The 18,965-nt window shown below is 45.1% G+C and overlaps 1 protein-coding gene across 1 annotated transcript in view; it reads left to right on the top strand.

Annotated features, from left to right (window-relative positions):
- The first annotated feature begins 9,412 nt into the window (after nt 1-9,412).
- The window catches only part of LOC143962475 (asialoglycoprotein receptor 1-like), a 37,371-nt gene continuing 27,818 nt past the window's right edge, over nt 9,413-18,965 (top strand). Inside the window, exons 1-2 of the mRNA XM_077471749.1 lie at nt 9,413-9,479; nt 16,728-16,808. Of these exons, the coding sequence (XP_077327875.1) occupies nt 9,413-9,479; nt 16,728-16,808 (148 nt within the window). The remainder of the gene's footprint in view (nt 9,480-16,727; nt 16,809-18,965) is intronic.

Here is an 18,965-nt window from a genome sequence, read left to right as displayed (position 1 = left end):
ACCCATCAGTGTCATGTCCAAAAGAGTTTACAAGAGGAATGAGGCATTCCAGATCCTCTCCATGACCAATCAGAGCAACGGGGTGTTCTTATCAGATTCCAATTCTGATTCCGAATTAAATTCGGCATTTGAACCAAATAGTGAATCGGCAAATGATTCAGGGGAAGAATGGGTCCCTCCTAAAAGGACATGGCACTCTGGAAACCAGGATTATATTCCCAGGCCCAGTACCAGCGCTGCCGCCAGCAATAGGCCCCAAGAACAAATTCCCAGGCCCAGTACCAGCGTTGCCGCTAGCATTAGGCCCCGGGAACAAATGCCCAGTACCAGTGCTGCCACTGGCGATAGGCCCCAGGAACAAATACCCAAATCCAGTACCAGTGCTGCCACGTCACGCCCAGCACAAGAAATTCCAATCCAACTACTGGAGTGTCACTCCCCCCAAGAGCCAGGGCCTCTACGTACATGCCAGATGGTCTTGCCAACCCAACTTGGCTGCCTTAAAACTCGGAATCACCAATTATTCCCCCTTTCACAGCACAGCCAGGTATGCAGACCAACTCTCAAAATTTCTCAGAGATTGATTGCTTTAATCTGTTTTTGCCCGACACTTTGCTGCAATTTATTGTGGACCAGACAAGTTTATATGCCCAGCAGTATATTGCCAACAACCCCCAATCATCATATGCCCGTCCATTTGAGTGGAGAGTAGGGATGAGCTGAACGCCCCCCAGTTCGGTTTGCATCAGAACCTGCGAATGGACCGAAAGTTCGCGCAAACTTTAGAACCCCGTTAAAGTCCATGGGACTCAAACATTCGGAATCAAAACTGCCAATTTTAAAGGCTAATATGCAAGTTATTGTCCTAAAAAGGGTTTGAGGACCCGGCTCCTGTCCCAGGGGACATGTATCAATGCAAAAAAAAAAGTTTTAATAACGGACGGTTTTTTGGGAGCAGTGATTTTAATGATGCTTAAAGTGAAAAAAAAAACAAGTGAAATATTCCTTTAAATATCGTACCTGGGGGGTGTCTGTAGTGGTGTGTGTTTCCCGTGTTTAGAATATGGATGCCAATCATTGAGAAAAATGGCATGGGTATCCCCCCCCAGCCCATTACCAGGCCCTTTGGGTCTTGTATGGATATTAAGGGGAACCCTGCACCCAAATAAAAAAAAGAAAAGGAGTGGGGCCCTATATACTCTGAACAGCAGTATACAGGCAGTCCAAACAAGACAGGGACTGTGTAGGTTTGTTGTTACGTAGAATCTGTTTGTAATTTTAAACTGGTACATTTTTAAAGTGTAACTCCAGCCAAAACATTTATTTTTAAGCTTTTTGGAAAACATAGGGAAGGGTTAACACCCTTGTAACATTTGTTTTGCTGTCTATGCACCTCTTCAGAAGATTTTGCCTAACATTCTGTCCCAATTATTATTATTATTATTATACAGGATTTATATAGCGCTGACAGTTTACGCAGCGCTTTACAACATTAGGGTAGACATTACAATACAATTCAAGAGAAGGGGAATCAGAGGGCCCTGCTCGTTAGAGCTTACAATCTAGGAGGGAGGGTCAAGTTATACAAAAGGATAATAGCTGTGGGGGATGAGCTAATGGAGAAAATAGTGCAGTTGTTAGATGGAGGCAGGATAGGCTTCTCTGAAGAGGAAAGTTTTCAGGGATCGCCTAAAAGAGGATAAATTTGGAGACATTCTGACAGATTGGGGTAGTGAATTCCAGAGGATGGGCGAGGCTCGGGAGAAGTCCTGGAGGCGGATATGGGAGGAGGTGATGAGGGAGCTAGAGAGCAGGAGGTCTTGGGAGGAACAAAGAGGGTGAGTAGGTTGGCATTTTGAGACTAGGCTAGTGATGTAGCTGGGGGCCGAGTTGTGGATGGCTTTGTAAGTAAGTGTTAGTATTTTGAATTTAATTTGTTGGGCAAGTGGCAGCCAATGGAGGGATTGGCAGAGAGGGGTAGCAGACACTGTGCGGTTTGTAAGGTGGATGAGTCTGGCAGCAGCATTCATGAAGGGCTGAAGGGGGGATAGTCAAATTTAAAGGTGAGCCAATGAGGAGGGAGTTGCAGTAGTCAAGGCGAGAGATAACCAGGGAGTGAATCAGGAGCTTTTGTGGTTTCATTGGTTAGAAAGGGACGTAGTTTAGAGATGTTGGGGAGGTTGAGGCGGCAAGCTTTGGAAAGTGATTGGATGTGGGGCTGAAAGGAGAGTTTAGGATAACACCTAGCACGCTGACACGGGGGGATGGGTGGATGGTTGTGCCATTGCTCTTGACAGAGAAGTCAGGGGAAGAGGCGCGGGGGGGAGGAAATATTATAAGTTCGGTTTTGGACAAGTTGAGAGGAAGTGGTGTGACATCCATACAGATATGTCTGTTAGTATTTCACCCCGAAATGGCCACTTGACACTTGAAGTACCTGACAGATCTGCAGGATATGTGACTGGGGGACAAGGATTTCCAGGAATATACCACCGCGTGAAGAGAATATGTGCCAGATGGTAGAGTACAGTGCTGAGTTTCCAGCTGGTTCCAAAGATTTGTCGGCATTTCATGGGTGTGTGCAATTTTTAATCTTGACATGTTTGGTATCTATTTACTTGATGAAACATCATGGGTATTATATTGTGTTTGTTTGTACTTAAATTCATTTAAGTGTATTTTTTCCATAAAAATTTGTGTTTGCTATATGGCTGCACAAATATTATGTGACGAACAGGGCCGGACTGGGACAGAAATTTGGCCCTGGACTTCATCCAGACCGGCCCACTTATATTTTGAGTGTCCCATCAGCAGCCCCCTTACATTAGAGTGTCCAATCACCAGCCCCCTTACATCAGAGTGTCCCATCACCAGCCCCCTTACATCAGAGTGTCCCATCACCAGCCCCCTTACATCAGAGTGGCCCACTGAGCCATCGGCCCACCGGGAAACTCCCTGTAGTCCCGATGGCCAGTACATGCCTGGTGACGAAACAACATTTCAATGTAAAAAGATTACCCAGGACAGCAAGTGCTCAAAAGACCCTCTCCCAACTGGATGATATTTTTTAATTCTTTTTTTTTTCATTGCTATATGTCACCTATGGCACTACTCAGCTCCCCGTGCCTTTTTTAAACAACCTTGCGAGCTGGCCTTGAAAAAGGTCAGAAAAGGGGAAAAGAAAAATTGGTTCCCATAAACTTCAATGGGGTTCTGAGCAATTTTGGGGTTTGGCTGATTTTTTATTTTTTTTCCTGAATTCACCAGACCTCCTGAAAACAATGTTTTGCCCAGTTTGCTCAGACTTAACTACAATGACAGGAAAGACAGCTAACTTTTAAGTCAATGGTAAAAATGTAAAAATAAAGATAGCTTTTACCTCCTTGAATCAATAATTAATAACAATGGATCCAAAAGTAAAAAATAGGATGGGCTGTGGAAAAAAGCAAACATGAGAGACCTTAAAAAGACCCTCAAAAGGTACTGATAGGTCCATAAATATGAGGATCAGAATTGTCCAGGCCTTGGTATGTTCTGTTACCATCTATGGGTTTGAAAGCTCGACAAAGCACGTCAGGATAAAATATTGATGCCTATGAACGTTGGTGTGGATGACCTCCATGGACAGCAAGAAAACAATTGGAACCTTCAGAAAATCAAGGCCAACTTCTCACTAGAAGCATTCTTAAAGCGGAGTTCCACTCAAAGATGGAACTTCTGCTTATCTGTCTCCCCCCCCACCCCCTCTGATGCCACATTTGGCACCTTTTGGGGAGGGGGGGATGGGTACCTGTTTTAGACAGGTCCCCCTTCCAGAGATGGCGCCGCAGCGACGTCCCTAGGAATTTCAGCCCCCCTCCTCCATCCTCGTCTGCTGGGCCATAAGAAAGCACAGCACGCTTTGCACATGCACAGTAGGGAACCAGCTTCACTGCTGACCAGGATGGCCGATAGCCGATTCGAAAACTGTCTAGGGTGCTGACAACCCTGGACAACCCTGGACTGGTAAGTTTCCTAATATTCATTTTTCATAGGGGGGGGGCTCTTTAATTTAGACGTATTTTGAGTAGAATCAATACAATGGAAAAGGCAATTATGCTTAAAAGGAAAAGAAGACAACAACGATAAGATCAAAGAATGAACATTCCACTTCAAAGACTTAAGACCCGAACAGAAGACGTATCACTCTGTAGAAACACCATCCATGTTGTTACCAGGAGTCTACATCAACTTGATGGTGATTAGGGATGAGCCGAACACCCCCCGGTTCGGTTCGCACCAGAACTTTCGAACGGACCCCGCGTTCGAAACGAACGTTAGAACCCCATTGAAGTCTATGGGACTCAAACGTTCGAAATGGAAAGTGCTAATTTTAACGGCTAATATGCAAGATACTGTCCTAAAAAGGGTTTGGGGACCTGACTCCTGCCTCAGGGGACATGGGTCAATGCAAAAAAAGTTTTAAAAACGGCCGTTTTGGCGGGAGCACTGATTTTAATGACGTTTAAAGTGAAAAAAAAAAAAGTGAAATATTCCTTTAAATATGGTGCCTGGGGGGTGTCTGTAGGATGCCTGTGAAGTGCCACGTGTTTCCCGTGTTTAGAACAGTCCCTGCACAAAATGACATTAAACGGAAATAACACCATTTAAAACTGCTTGCGGTTTTAATGTTATATCTGGTTCCTGCAATATGGTTGAAAATCATTGAGAAAAATGGCATGGGTAACCCTCCCTGCCCATTACCAGCCTATTTGGGTCTTGTACGCATATTAAGGGGAACCCTGTACCCATATTAAAAAAAGGAAATGCGTGTGGCCCCCAGGCCCTATATACTCAGAACAGCAGTATACAGGCGGTGCAAACAAGACAGGGACTGTGTAGGTTTGTTGTGTTAAGTTGAATCTGTTTGTAATTTTCAACTGGTACATTTTTAAAGTGTAGCTCCAGTCAAAAAAAACTATTTTTAAGCTTTTTGGAAAACATAGAGAAGGGTTATCACCCCTGTATAATTTGTTTTGTCGTCCATCTTTTTTCATCTCACTTGCTGCTGTCTGATGTTTGTAAGTTGGATGTTTGAAAGTAGGGGCCTGCCCTATATGCTCTGCAGAAATGGCGGAACAAGGTGTTGGTTTTGCCACAACATTGTAAGCCCTCAAAGTGACTCTTGGTGGGTGCTGGAGCGCCCTGCTGTGAACGATTATATCAAGAATTGTAATTACATGCCATTGTTGAACAGTGGTAGAAAAATTGACCTTTGGTGGTTGTGGTGCTGGTGCCACAACACTATAAGTCCTCACCGTTACTCTGGGTGGGCACAGGAAGGGGCCCCCCTGTGAAATATTATATCAAGAATTGTGTAGGAAATCACTCATATGTCACCTCCTCAATGCCGCTAAGGCGTGCATCCCCCTTCACTGGAAACGAAGCTCCCCCCCCCCGACTGTGGCTCAATGGCTGCAGAAAATAGAGGATATACGGAAAATGGAGGACCTAATTCTTACTGCACAACACAAACAAGAAATATATAAAAAAAACTGGGACATCTGGTGTTTGTTCATATTCTCCACTGAAGGCCAATCGTTGCTGAAGCCCTGACTCTCCCCTGGCTCCCCTACTATGGAACTGTCGACCTGCACCACCGCCATGTCTGCCTCTCTGTCTATTGACTGTCCCTTCCCTTCTCTGTTTATCCCTGCCCTCTTTCCCCCTCCTTTCCCCCTTTCTTTTTCCCCCCCTTTTTGTTTTCCTTTTTTTCTTTCTCTCTCTATCTCTACCCCCGTTCTTCCTTGATGCTTCCCCTTATACACCTCCGGCGACTCTGGGCTTCCTCCCCTCGCTTAGGAGGAGGAGGCACAGAAACTGTACTCCGCTTCTGTACCCTTTCAATGAGCTCTCATCCCCACGGTTTTTCTTCCGGCTTACTACACGTGGAAGCAAGGACCCCTTATCTACCCATTTGCTTTACCATGTCTTCTTTCATTGCACTACTCGGGTTGTTACTCTCTCTTATATCGGAATGCTTTCTGTATTTATGGCTCTAATTGTTCTTTCTGTTTGTATTGTGGGGTATGCCCCCAACCGGAGATAAATACAATAAATTTTATATTTGAAAAAAAAAAAAAAGAATTGTAATTACATGTCCCTGTTAAACAGGGGCAGAAAAATTGGGCCTTAGGCACTGGTGCTGGTGCCACCACAATGCAACCTCTGCCATATACTCTAGTTTTATTGCAGGAATTAGCCCTGCTGCAAAGCATTGCATCAAAAATTGTAATTAAACGCCCCTGTTAAACAGGGGCAGGAAAATTGGGCTGCTGGCATCACCCAGAACCAAAAAACTCCTGCAGATGCCTTTTAAAGGGGTAGATAAAGGGGTATATACAGATGTATACTGTGCTGTGCCGGAGGCACACACAACTTCCAATAACTCCTGCAGATGGCAATTGGGCTCAAATAGAGAACAGCTATGTAGGTGGATTATAGCGGTATGTACTGGGTACAGAGCACGCAGACAGCACGCACTATCTCCTAACACTACTGACTGCAAGCTCTATTATTAAAGATGGATCACTAGCTATATAGGTGAGGTGAATATCACGGTGTATACTGCGGTCAGGGCACACAGACAATAACCAGAAAACAGCAGAGATAAAGGGGTATATACAGATGTATACTGTGCTGTGCCCGAGGCACACACAACTTCCAATAACTCCTGCAGATGACAATTGGGCCCAAATAGAGAACAGCTATGTAGGTGGATTATAGCGGTATGTACTGGGTACAGAGCACGCAGACAGCACGCACTATCTCCTGACACTACTGACTGCAAGCTCTATTATTAAAGATGGACCACTAGCTATATAGGTGAGGTGAATATCACGGTGTATACTGCGGTCAGGGCACGCAGACAATAACCAGAAAACAGCAGAGTTAAAGGGGTATATACAGATGTATACTGTGCTGTGCTGGAAGCACACACAACTTCCAATAACTCCTGCAGATGACAATTGGGCTCAAATAGAGAAGAGCTATGTAGGTGGATTATAGCGGTATGTACTGGGTACAGAGCACGCAGACAGCACGCACTATCTCCTAACACTACTGACTGCAAGCTCTATTATAACAGATAGATCACTAGCTATATAGGTGAGGTGAATATAGTGGTGTATACTGCGGTCAGGGCACAGACAATAACCACTACACAAGAGCAAGATAGGAAATCAGCCAAAAACGATTGGTGTGTAACTGTGTTGAAGGTACACAGAACACCCACTGCTTCAGATGCCAACACACTACACGAGGCCGCCTCAAAGGCGGCCTTATATAGTGTGGGGCGTGCACTACACAGCCTGAGCTATGATTGGCCACAGGCAGGACGCCCGTGGCCAATCATGGCTCTCCTCGCTGCCGGCGCTGCGATTGGCCAAGCATGCGGGGTCACAGTGCATGCTTGGCCAATCATGAGCCAGCAATGCACTGCGCCATCGCAGTGCATTGTGGGCCACACGAATTTTGCTGCGAACGGCCCAAACGTTCGGAATTCGGCGAACGCCCGAACGACCAATGTTCGAGTCGAACGTACGTTCGACTCGAACACGAAGCTCATCCCTAATGGTGATTATAGAGATGATGACACCCTGGGTATCAGAGTTGTCTGTAGTGTGATGGTGGTTGTACTCTCTCTCCCAGTGTTCTATGATCATAGATAGGGTTGAGCCGAACACCCCCCGGTTCGGTTCGCACCAGAACCTTTGAACGGACCGAAAATTCATACAAACTTTAGAACCCTATTAAAGTCTATGGGACTCGAACGTTTGAAATCAAAAGTGATAATTTTAAAGGCTAATATGCAAGATATGCAACAGACAACACAAGCAATAAGGGGTATCTTCAGGTGTATACTGTGCTGGAGGCACACAACACCCACTTTAACCCCTGCAGATGCCTGTATTAGAGAACACCAGCAATAAAGGGTAGATAAAGGTGTATACTGTGCTGTGCTGGAGGCACACAACGCCCACTAACTCCTGCAGATGCCTGTATGAGAGAACACCAGCAATAAAGGGTAGATACAGGTGTATACTGTGCTGGAGGCACACAACACCCACTAACTCCTGCAGATGCCTGCATTAGAGAACACCAACAACAAAGGGTAGATACAGGTGTATACTGTGCTGTGCTGGAGGCACACAACACCCACTAACTCCTGCAGATGCCTGTATGAGAGAACACCAGCAATAAAGGGTAGATACAGGTGTATACTGTGCTGGAGGCACACAACACCCACTTTAACCCCTGCAGATGCCTGTATTAGAGAACACCAGCAATAAAGGGTAGATACAGGTGTATACTGTGCTGGAGGCACACAACACCCACTTTAACCCCTGCAGATGCCTGTATTAGAGAACACCAGCAATAAAGGGTAGATACAGGTGTATACTGTGCTGTGCTGGAGGCACACAACACCCACTAACTCCTGCAGATGCCTGTAAGAGAGAACACCAGCAATAAAGGGTAGATACAGGTGTATACTGTGTTGGAGGCACACAACACCCACTAACTCCTGCAGATGCCTGTAAGAGAGAACACCAGCAATAAAGGGTAGATACAGGTGTATACTGTGTTGGAGGCACACAACACCACTTTAACTCTTGCAGATGCCTCAGAAAAGAACACACTGTCCCTGCCTATCTAGCTCTTTCCCTGCACGCCGGAACACACTACACAAGGCCGCCGCGCTGGCAGCCTTATATAGTGTGGGGCGTGTACTAAACCCCCCTGAGCTATAATTGGCCACAGGCATCCTGCCTGTGGCCAATTATGGCTCTCTTTGCTGCCGGCGCTGTGATTGCGGGGTCACAGTATATGCTTGGCCAATCATGAGCCAGCAATGCACTGTGATGGCGTAGTGCATTGTGGGCCGTTCGTGCCACATGAATTTTGTGCGAACGGTCCACAAAGTTCTGAATTTGCCGAACAGACGAACGGCCGATGTTCGAGTCGAACACCGAGCTCATCCCTAATCATAGATACCTCTCCGCTCCATCGTACACCATGATCAGTGTCTGCTCTGCTCCTCATCCTCATCCAACCCCCTCCCCTCCAATGTGGCCGGTTCAAGTGATGGTCCACACTTGAACAAGCAAAAGTTATTTTTGATAAGTAGTAATACACTTCAACGAATTATAAATCAATCACAGTCCAGAACCCCCTGAGATTAAATATACTGGTCATTGGCAGGCACACTTTAGATCGCAGTATTAAAATACAGAATATTACAGAACTCCACACACTTCCCCTTTATTGTGGCATTTTTAAGTTGCTAAAATTGAGATACAGTAAGGGGGTGACAGCTTCTTTTAAAAAGATTACAAAGATAATAACAACAGATATTAAGGATGCAGATAACACAATGCCCACAATCGTGTTTTGTCTGCAGCTGGCAATGAAGGGAGCTGAAAATCTGGAGATGGAGCCAGGTAGGTCATAAATAATTAATGAATACAGAGGGAGGCAGAAATTCTGAAAAAAATAACATTAAAGGGTGTGTAATCAATGAGCCCCTCTTATCTACGCCCTTCTGGTCTGGTAAATACACCATTGAAACGGTTTGGTGATATTTGTTTAATTGGGGCAAAACAATTCTATTTGATCCTGACAGAAATCTTGTCAGCTGATATCTGCTATATTCTACTTCCGGTGAACACATTTGAGTTATGAAGAAAAATATTGGGTGGGGGTGGTTGGTCTGTAGTCTTGTCCTGAAAAGAGATATAGACAGTGCAAGGCCCTGCCACTGTATTAGGAGGATTGAAGATAGAGTTGCCACCTTATCCCTTTGAACCTGACCACATATTAATTACACAGGTTCTGAGGCTGATTAAGGTGGTAATTAAACTCACTTGGTGCCTTATCTGCATTAAATTAGTCTCAGAACCTGTGTAATTGATATGTGTTCGGGTTTAAAGGGATGAGGTGGCAACCCTAATTGAAGACAACACAGGGGTCTCAAAAATTGGGCTCCAGAGGTCCAGCTCAGAGGGGGGAAAACAAAGCTTTTAGTTTTATTTGGGTTTTGCAATTCTCAGACCAGGGTCTGGAAAGAGCTTTGGGTATGAAAAAGCCTCTATGACTGTGTCCAGGTCTTACCAGAGACCAGCATGCTGAGTATGCAGGTGTACACACCCGTTATATTCAAGGGTCTGTCTGTAGTTCATGGCTTCACCTGGGGGGGGGGACAGAAGACTCCTTCCCCAGGAGACAAATGGCTGCAGGGGCAGTATGTGTGTGTGTGTGTGCATGCCAGGAGTCTGTCCAAGGTGGCAAAAAAAAGGGCTTGTCCAGTCAGACATTGGACAAAAAAAAATGAGGATCACTTTGAGGCAGTTTTGACGTGGTTGGCCATAGAGAGATCATTTTGACATAAATAGCCAGCGTGCTTCCAGCCTTGTTATCCCAGTGTGTCCCAGCCTTTTTTTTAGCTTTTTGTTCCCAACATTTACCAGCCTACTTCCAGGCTAGTGTTCCCAGTGTGTCCCAGCCAGTGTGTCCCAGCCAGTGTGTTCCAGCCTGATTCTAGGGTTGTGTTCCCAATGTGTCCCAGTCTGTATGAAACCTAGTGTACTCAGTATGTAGCAGCTTGCTTATAGTCTTGTGTTCCTGTGTCTCAGCCTGTGTCTCAGCCTCTTTTCAGCCTTGTGTTCTCAAAGTTTGCTTCTACTTCCAGTATAGTGTTTCTATTGTATCACAGCCTGCTTCCAGGCTCGTGTTCCCAGTATGTCCCAGCCTGCTTCCAGCCTTGTGTTCCCAGTATGTCCCAGCCAGTATGTCCAGGCCTGCTCCAATCCTTGTGTTCCCAGTATGCCCCAGCCAGTATGTACAAGCCTGCTTCCAGCCTTGTGTTCCCAGTATGTCCCGGCCTGCTTCCAGCCTTTTGTTCCCAGTATGTCGAAGCCAGTATGTCCCAGCCTGCTCCCAGCCTTGTTTTTCCAGTATGTCCCAGCCAGTATGTCCCGGCCTGCTCCCAGCCTTGTGTTCCCAGCATGTAACAGCCAGTATGTCCAAGCCCTTGTATCCCAGCCTGCTTCCAGCCTTGTGTTCCCAGTATGTCCCAGCCGGTATGTCCGAGCCCTTGTGTCCCAGCCTGCTTCCAGCCTTGTGTTCCCAGTATGTCCCAGCCAGTATGTCCCAGCCCTTGTGTCCCAGCCTTGTGTTCCCAGTATGTCCAAGCCCTTGTGTCCCAGCCTGCTTCCAGCCTTGTGTTCCCAGTATGTCCAAGCCCTTGTGTCCCAGGCTGCTTCCAGCCTTGTGTTCCCAGCATGTCCAAGCCCTTGTGTACCAGCCTGCTTCAAGCCTTGTGTTCCCAATATGTCCAAGTCCTTGCATCCCAGCCTGCTTCCAGCCTTGTGTTCCCAGTATGCCCAAGCCTTGTGTTCCCAATATGTCAAGGCCCTTGTGTCCCAGCCTGCTTCCAGCCTTGTGTTCCCAGTATGTCAAGGCCCTTGTGTCCCAGCCTGCTTCCAGCCTTGTGTTCCCAGTATGTCCAAGCCCTTCTGTCCCAGCCTGCTTCAAGCCTTGTGTTCCCAGTATGTCCCAGCCCTTGTGTCCCAGCCTGCTTCCAGCCTTGTGTTCTTTATCCTTTTAAACGTATTGCCGATGGGAATATACTTGGCAGTGAGTTTACATACAGGCCTTATTAAATTCTTACCTGTAAATTTTGAAGCGTGACATGTTGGGTATCAATATACTCGGTGTAACAATATCATTCACAATATTTAAAGCGGAGGTCCACTCTAAAGTGGACCTTCCGGTCATTGGAACCCTCCCCCCCTCCGGCGCCACAATTGGCACCTTTCAGGGGGGAGGGGGTGCAGGTACCTGTACAGTACAGGTATCTGCACCCACTTCCGGCGTAGATTCTGCAGAAGGTACGCCCCTTTCCGCAGAATCTACGCCCCTTTCCGAAGGTCCCCCGCTGCCTGCTGGGAAACACACGGATCCCAGGGACAGCGGGGTCCATCCTTATTGCGCAGCGCCACTCGCACATGTGCAGTAGGGAACCAGGAAATGAAGCTGAAAGGCTCCACTTCCTGATTCCCATACCCAAGATGGTGGCGGCTTCGGGTGCCGGCATTGCGGGCGCGCTGGGCGGGTAAGTGTCATTATTTTAAAAGTCAGCAGCTGCAGTATTTGTAGCTGCTGGCTTTAAAAAAAAAAAAAAAAGGCGTACTCCCGGCGGACTCCCGCTTTAAAAAAAAGTTTAACTTTACTGTTGTCGTATTTTTTAATTAAAAAAAGTGTAATTGAAAAAAAAAAAACTGCACTTGTAAGACCGCTGCGCAAATACCGTGTGACATAAAATATTGCAAAGACTGCCCTTTTATTCGCTAGGGTGTCGTAAAAATATATATATGATGTTTGGAGATTCTAAGTAATTTTCTAGGTAAAAAAAAAAAAACGATTTTAACTTGTAAACATCAAGTCTGAAAAATAGACTTGGTCTTTAACTAGGTAAAGTAGAACTAACAGCAAGAAAGGAGGGCTATAACCCCTGTCGGCTTTTTTTTTTTTTTTTGCTTTCTGTGGGGGAAGATGGAGATTTGGTATGATCAGGCAAATTGCATCTTCGCCTGTGTAGGCATAAATCCCTGCACCGGCCCTGCTTGTATTCCCAGTGTGTTGTAACCCGCTTACAGTCTTGTGTCCCCAGTGTGTCCCAGCCTGTTTCCAGCGGTGTGATCCCAGTGTTCCCCCAGGTGTATCCTGCTCCTGTTACTCTATGTGCTCCTTCCTGCATCTAGTCTTCCTTCACCTCCATGTCTCCCTTTGCAGGTCAGTCTGTTCATTGCTCCTCATCTCGTTTGTATTCCTGGGTATTGTGGCCTGTTCAGGTAATGCCGTGTACACACGATCAGATTTTCCGGCGTACTTAGTCCGCCGAAACGCATTTCAGCGGACAATTCGATCGTGTGTGGGCTTCAGCGGACTTTTCCAGCGTGAAGTCCGGCGGACTTAGAAAGTATTTTTGCAGTCCAATCTTCCCGTCGGACTTGGGTTTCAGCGGACAATACGTTCGTCAGTATGCTAGTACGGCGGACTAAGAATGGCGCATGCTCAGAAGCAAGTACGAAAAAGGAAGCTATTGGCTACTGGCTATTGAACTTCCTTTTTCTAGTCCCGTCGTACGTGCTGTACGTCATCGCGCAAGCGAAGGTCAGACTTTCTGTGTGTCCATGTGTGGCCAAGTCCATTTGGTAGAAAGTCCGCCAGACTATCCGCCGGATTGTATGTCGGACTAGGTACGCCAGACAATTCGATCGTGTGTACGCGGCATTAGTCAGAGGACCACAACCTGGATACCACCTGCAGCACAACATCTCCACCTCTTGGTGTTCTGGTGAAGACTCTGGCCCGTGGCCTTTTCAGGGCTCTCACTATTGCTAAGCCAGCAGCCACATCCAACATTCCGTGGCGGCTATGTAGCTTTCACCACCATCTGCCCTATTGCATCAACCAGTCCTGGTCATCCACTCTGTCCCTAATAGGCATGAGGTATATCGTGATGGTTTTGGACCCATCCAGGCTTTGTTTTCCATTGAGTTTTTGCCCCGTCTATTTTGGCGAGTGGGAACACAATAGCTTTTGGCATTTGAAGCATGGGGTCTTTTCATAGTGACCAGGTCCTTTTCCCTCACATACCTTGCAGCCTGACAGGCCGGCAACTTTGTCCTTCTGCCAGGCCAACATTCGAGTCATCTTTGGGGGTGCTGCTCAGAGCGCCCTCTGTGAATTGACAGTTTACCTTGAGCAGTCTGTTTTATCCATCTTGAGTGCATCCATCTCCTCCAAGCCCATTTGGTCGTTTTTAGGCTGCAGCATTTCTAAACTCATTTTAAATCGGGTGCAAAAAGTTTGGCAAATCGTCATGCGATGTGCAGGGCGTAATATCGTCTTGATGTAACCACCCATCCCTGAAGAAGAGACACATTATGATAGATTTGAAACGCGTTGGGTTACCTGTTGTTATAATTGTTTCAGTAGAGTGTTGGTTATTGCACATTCTATATCCATTATTGCATTGCCTATCTGCATCCTGTATTGTCATGCTTTGTATATTTGTGATATTGTTAAAGTGGAAGTAAACCCTTCTATCGTTTTCAGTCAAGGAAGCCGCCATCTTGGCCTCTAATAATTATTCAACTGCTAATAATGCTGCACATGTGATCAGTTATGACACCAGCCATTGGATGGTTTGAAAGTTTGGTTGAGAGCACAACCAATGTGAACGTTAGCATTTCCAGAATGCCGGGAATGTAAGTGTTTTTTGAAACTGGGTTTACTCCCGCTTTAACTTTACTCAAATAAATATTTTGATAGTAACTACTGCCTGAACCTAGTGAAGCAGTCCCCCGTTTAACCACTTGTCGACCGCTGCACTTCGATATACGCCGGCACAACGGCAGCAGCGGGCAAATGGGTGTACCTGTACGTCCCCTTTAAGAGCCGGGGATAGCAGGCGTGCTCACGCCCGCCACATACAGCGTGTCTGTGCCCGCAGGACCGGCAGACTCAATGTACGCCGGTCTCCCGTCGATCTAGTCACGAAGCCTCAGAACGGGGAAGTGCCTATGTAAATAAGCCATTCTGCCTTGTGACATGACAAAGATCACTACTCCATGTCATCGGGAGCGGTGATCGCTGTCATGTGACTTGAAGCCCCTCCCTCCCACAGTTAGAATCACTCCCTAGGACACACTAAACCCCTTCATCGCCCCCTAGTGGTTAACCCCTTCCCTGCCAGTGTCATTTACACAGTAATCACTGCATTTTTATAGCTCTGATCGCTATATAAATGACAAAAGGGTCCCAAAATAGTGTCAAAAGTGTCCGATGTGTCCGCCATAATGTCGCAGTCCCGATAAAAATCGCAGATCGCCGCCATTACTAATAAAAAAAAATGAAAAATGAAAAATGCCATAAAACTATCCCCTATTTTGTAAACGCTATAACATTTGCGCAAACCAATCAATATACGCTTATTGTGTAGAAGAATACATATCGGCCTAACTGAGGAAAAAAAAAATATTTTTATTTTTGGGGGATATTTATTATAGCAAAAAGTAAAAAATATTGAGTTTTTTTCAAAATGTATGCTCTTTTTTTGATTATAGCGCAAAAAAAAAAAAAAAACGCAGGGGTGATCAAATACCACCAAAAGAAAGCTCTATTTGTAGGGAAAAAAAAGAACGTCAATTTTGTCGTGTGCAATGTCTCACAACCGTGCAATTGTCAGTTAAAGCGACGCAGTGCTGAATCGCAGTGCTCTGGTCAGGAAGGGGGTAAAATCTTCCGGGGGGGGGGGGGTAAGGCAGTTAAAGTCCCATTTAGAGGAAACTACTTTTTAGTGATCTACTCCACTCTGACCCTAGTAGGAGCCATGATAAGCCATGACAGCAATAATAACTCTAAAATCGAATAATCTCTGTTGTTCTGTTAAATTCTTAAAATGTTAAATTATACTTCATTATATAAGTCCACATATCTTGGTATATTACATGTAAAAGATTTAAATAGATGGGGTTTGATCAAAAAATAAAATGGTACCACATCTCAGACTATAAATTTTTAAAGATACAGGGAAGAAACAAACAGGGGACTGGAGGGTAACCAACCCCCGGGACTTTTAAGACGGTACCCAATATCAAGACAGAGAATAAAATCAATATAATTTTATTTGAAATACAAATATATAAAACATTTCCGGAAATGGAAAATATGTAAATATTAAGCAATAATTATATAATTAATTATTATTAATTAATTATTATTAATTATTAATAATATTAGCAAGTCCTAACATACAAGAACTAGTGCAGAATCATACAGAACTACACATGTTACCGATTTTGTACATTATATATGCTGCATTTTTCTCTCTACATGTTTCGCTCTTCTGAGCTTCTTCAGGACATTGCAGCGTGTACAGTTACACAGAGAAACTGAAAAAATATACAAAATAGTCAATAAATTTGTTAAATGCATCCCAAGAATTTGAAACACATATTCGTCTGTTCAACTGAGTATCTGCTCTGACCAACCTCAGTTGATCAAGGCAGATACATTCCTTATTAAATTCAAATTTTCAAGCAAGGACATTATTACAAAGTAACAAAGAGTAGATACAAATGAATATATCATAGAGTTATATATACATAAACTTTAACATTAGAACAAAATCGGACAGTTTCAAAGCTATCCCATGAATTTAAAGACCCACTGGGTAAGGCGGCCATTTTGAAAGCCTAATTTAAATCTCTAATTGGATAGCTTTGAAACGGTCCGATTTTGTTCTAATGTTAAAGTTTATGTATATATAACTCTATGGTATATTAATTTGTATTTTCAATAAAGTTATATTGATTTTATTCTCTGTCTTGATATTGGGTACCGTCTTAAAAGTCCCGGAGGTTGGTTACCCTCCAGTCCCCTGTTTGTTTCTTCCCTGTATCTTTAAAAATATCTTGGTATATATTATTGGTGAAATAAGAATGTGAACCTGTCGGGAACCTTTCAAGTCTCCATGAATCATCTAAACTACGTCAATGGTATTCAGAAAAGCGAGTATACATCGCTCTCACAGAGCTCCATTATATCCGAATTACATTACCTGAATATCCTCCCTCAACACTATTTATATGAAGGTCTATGTTCCTCTTGTTCCTCTTCAGGGCAATCTTGCGAGGACAATATTTATGCCAACATACATGATCTCAAAGTTCAAAGAATGAGGGACGCACCAACAGCCGTAGGTAAGTTACTATAATGAGGGGTATCCTCTTCATCCATTATGGGCAGCTGAGGACCCGAGTCTTCATTTATACTTATAGGACACGTCTACTAATACTAATACAGTAAAACCTTGGATTGAGAGTAACTTGGTTTGAGAGCGTTTTGCAAGACAAGCAAAAAAATTTTTTTAAACATTTTGACTTGATCTACAAGCGATGTCTTGATATACAAGAAGCGTCACGTCACAACTGAGTATAAAAGAGAAGAGAGGCGCCTCTAATGCCGCGTATGCACGATCTGAATTTTTCTTTGGAAAAAGCTTTGATGGTTTTCCCAACGTCTTGCAAGCTGTCTTGCATACACACGGTCACACCAAACTTCCGACCGCCAAGAACGCCGTGACGTACAATGCGTACGCGGGACTAGAAAAAGAAAGTTCAATACCCAGTAGCCAATAGCTTCCGTCTCCTAGTTGAATCGCGTTTGGAATTGCATATACACGATCGGAATTTCCGACAGAAACTTTTTCCGTCTGAAAAATTAAGAACCTGCTCTCAATATTTTGCTGGCGGAAATTCGAAACCAGCAAAATTCCGATGGAGCGTACATGCGGTCGCATTTTCCGACAAAAAGCTCTCATCAGTCTTTTGCTGGCCCAAATTTTGATGGTTTGTACGGCGGCATTATAGTTGTCCTGTGGACAGATTCTCCCACCTGAGCTGTGGATCTCCGCAGCTCCTCCAGAGTTACCATGGACCTCTTGGCTGCTTCTCTGATGAATGCTCTCCTTGCCCGACCTGTCAATTTAGGTGGACGGCCATGTCTTGGTAGTTGCCATGTCGGCCATGTCTTGCAGTTGGTCCATACTCTTTACATTTTCGGATGATGGATTGAACAGAGCTCCATGAGATGTTCAAAGCTTGGGATATTTTTTTTTGTATAACCTAACCCTGCTTTATACTTCTCCACAACTCTGGTGTGTTCCTTGCTCTTCATGATGTTATTTGTTCACTAAGGTTCTCGAACAAACCTCTGAGGGCTTCACAGAACAGCTGTATTTATACTGAGATTAAATTATACACAGGTGGACACACAGGCAGAATTTACACTATTGTTTGGCTGTATCATGACAATAAACTAATATGTGATGTATATATATATATATATATATATATATATATATATATATATATAGTAGAAGATTATTATATGATATAAGGTGTGATTTAGATATACAGTGTATATATAGTACAGTTATAGTAGAATATTATTTTAGGATTTAATATGATGCCATATAGATATATACGGTATAAGCAGGAGATTATTATAGGATATAATGTGATATAGATATATATAAAGTTATAGTGGAAGATCCATAATTCGGCTGAATATCACATCAATGCAGGGCTCAAGTCCAGCGGGAACGCATGGGAACGGCGCTCCTGTACTTTTTCCATAGCAGGAACTCAGTTCCCTTTAGCAGGACTGGGCTTTGAACAGGGGCGGGCTGAGCTGGGAGGGCAATCTGCTGCGCTGCTCTGGGAGTTGTAGTCCGGACCATGCTCAAGTTCCTGGTGGCGTTGGGTGGAGACTGGAGAGAAGTGAGCAGTGCAGGAGGAAACTACAACTCCTGAGTCCCAAACACCGGCTGTGAGTGTCCCGGTGTAATGGTAAACCTCGTAGAATCAGCATGCCTGGTGTGTGATGTCACAGGTGTGCCCCATTCCACTCTGCTTCCCAATTCCTCCTCCTTCACCCCGCTGCCACACACATGTCCACTACTACCGATACCACCTATCCTCCGCTCTACGGGGCCACCGCTGCCACCTCATGGTCAACGAAGGAACAGCACCACACCGCTGCCACTTCATGGTCAACGAAAGAACAGCACCACACCGCTGCCACCTCATGGTCAACGAAGGAACAGCACCACACCGCTGCCACCTCATGGTCAACAAAGGAACAGCACCACACCGCTGTCAGCTCATCACCTCGCTGACAGGTCAGTTGAGATCTCACCAGACCCCACTCTTCCAGGAACTGGAAATTACTGCGGGGGGGGGGGGTTAAGGGGACAGAGGACATTACTGAGGGGGAGGTGAAGGGGGCAGAGGACATTACTGGGGGTTACAGGGGGCAAAGGACGTAACTGGGAGGGGGAGTGAAGGGAGGCAGAG

Source organism: Lithobates pipiens, unplaced genomic scaffold (assembly GCF_037356315.1).
Source record: "Lithobates pipiens isolate NorthernLeopardFrog02 unplaced genomic scaffold, aLitPip1_a1.2 Scaffold_8, whole genome shotgun sequence".
In the NCBI taxonomy this organism is placed as follows: Eukaryota; Metazoa; Chordata; class Amphibia; order Anura; family Ranidae; genus Lithobates; species Lithobates pipiens.
This window is presented reverse-complemented; position numbering and strand designations above follow the sequence as displayed.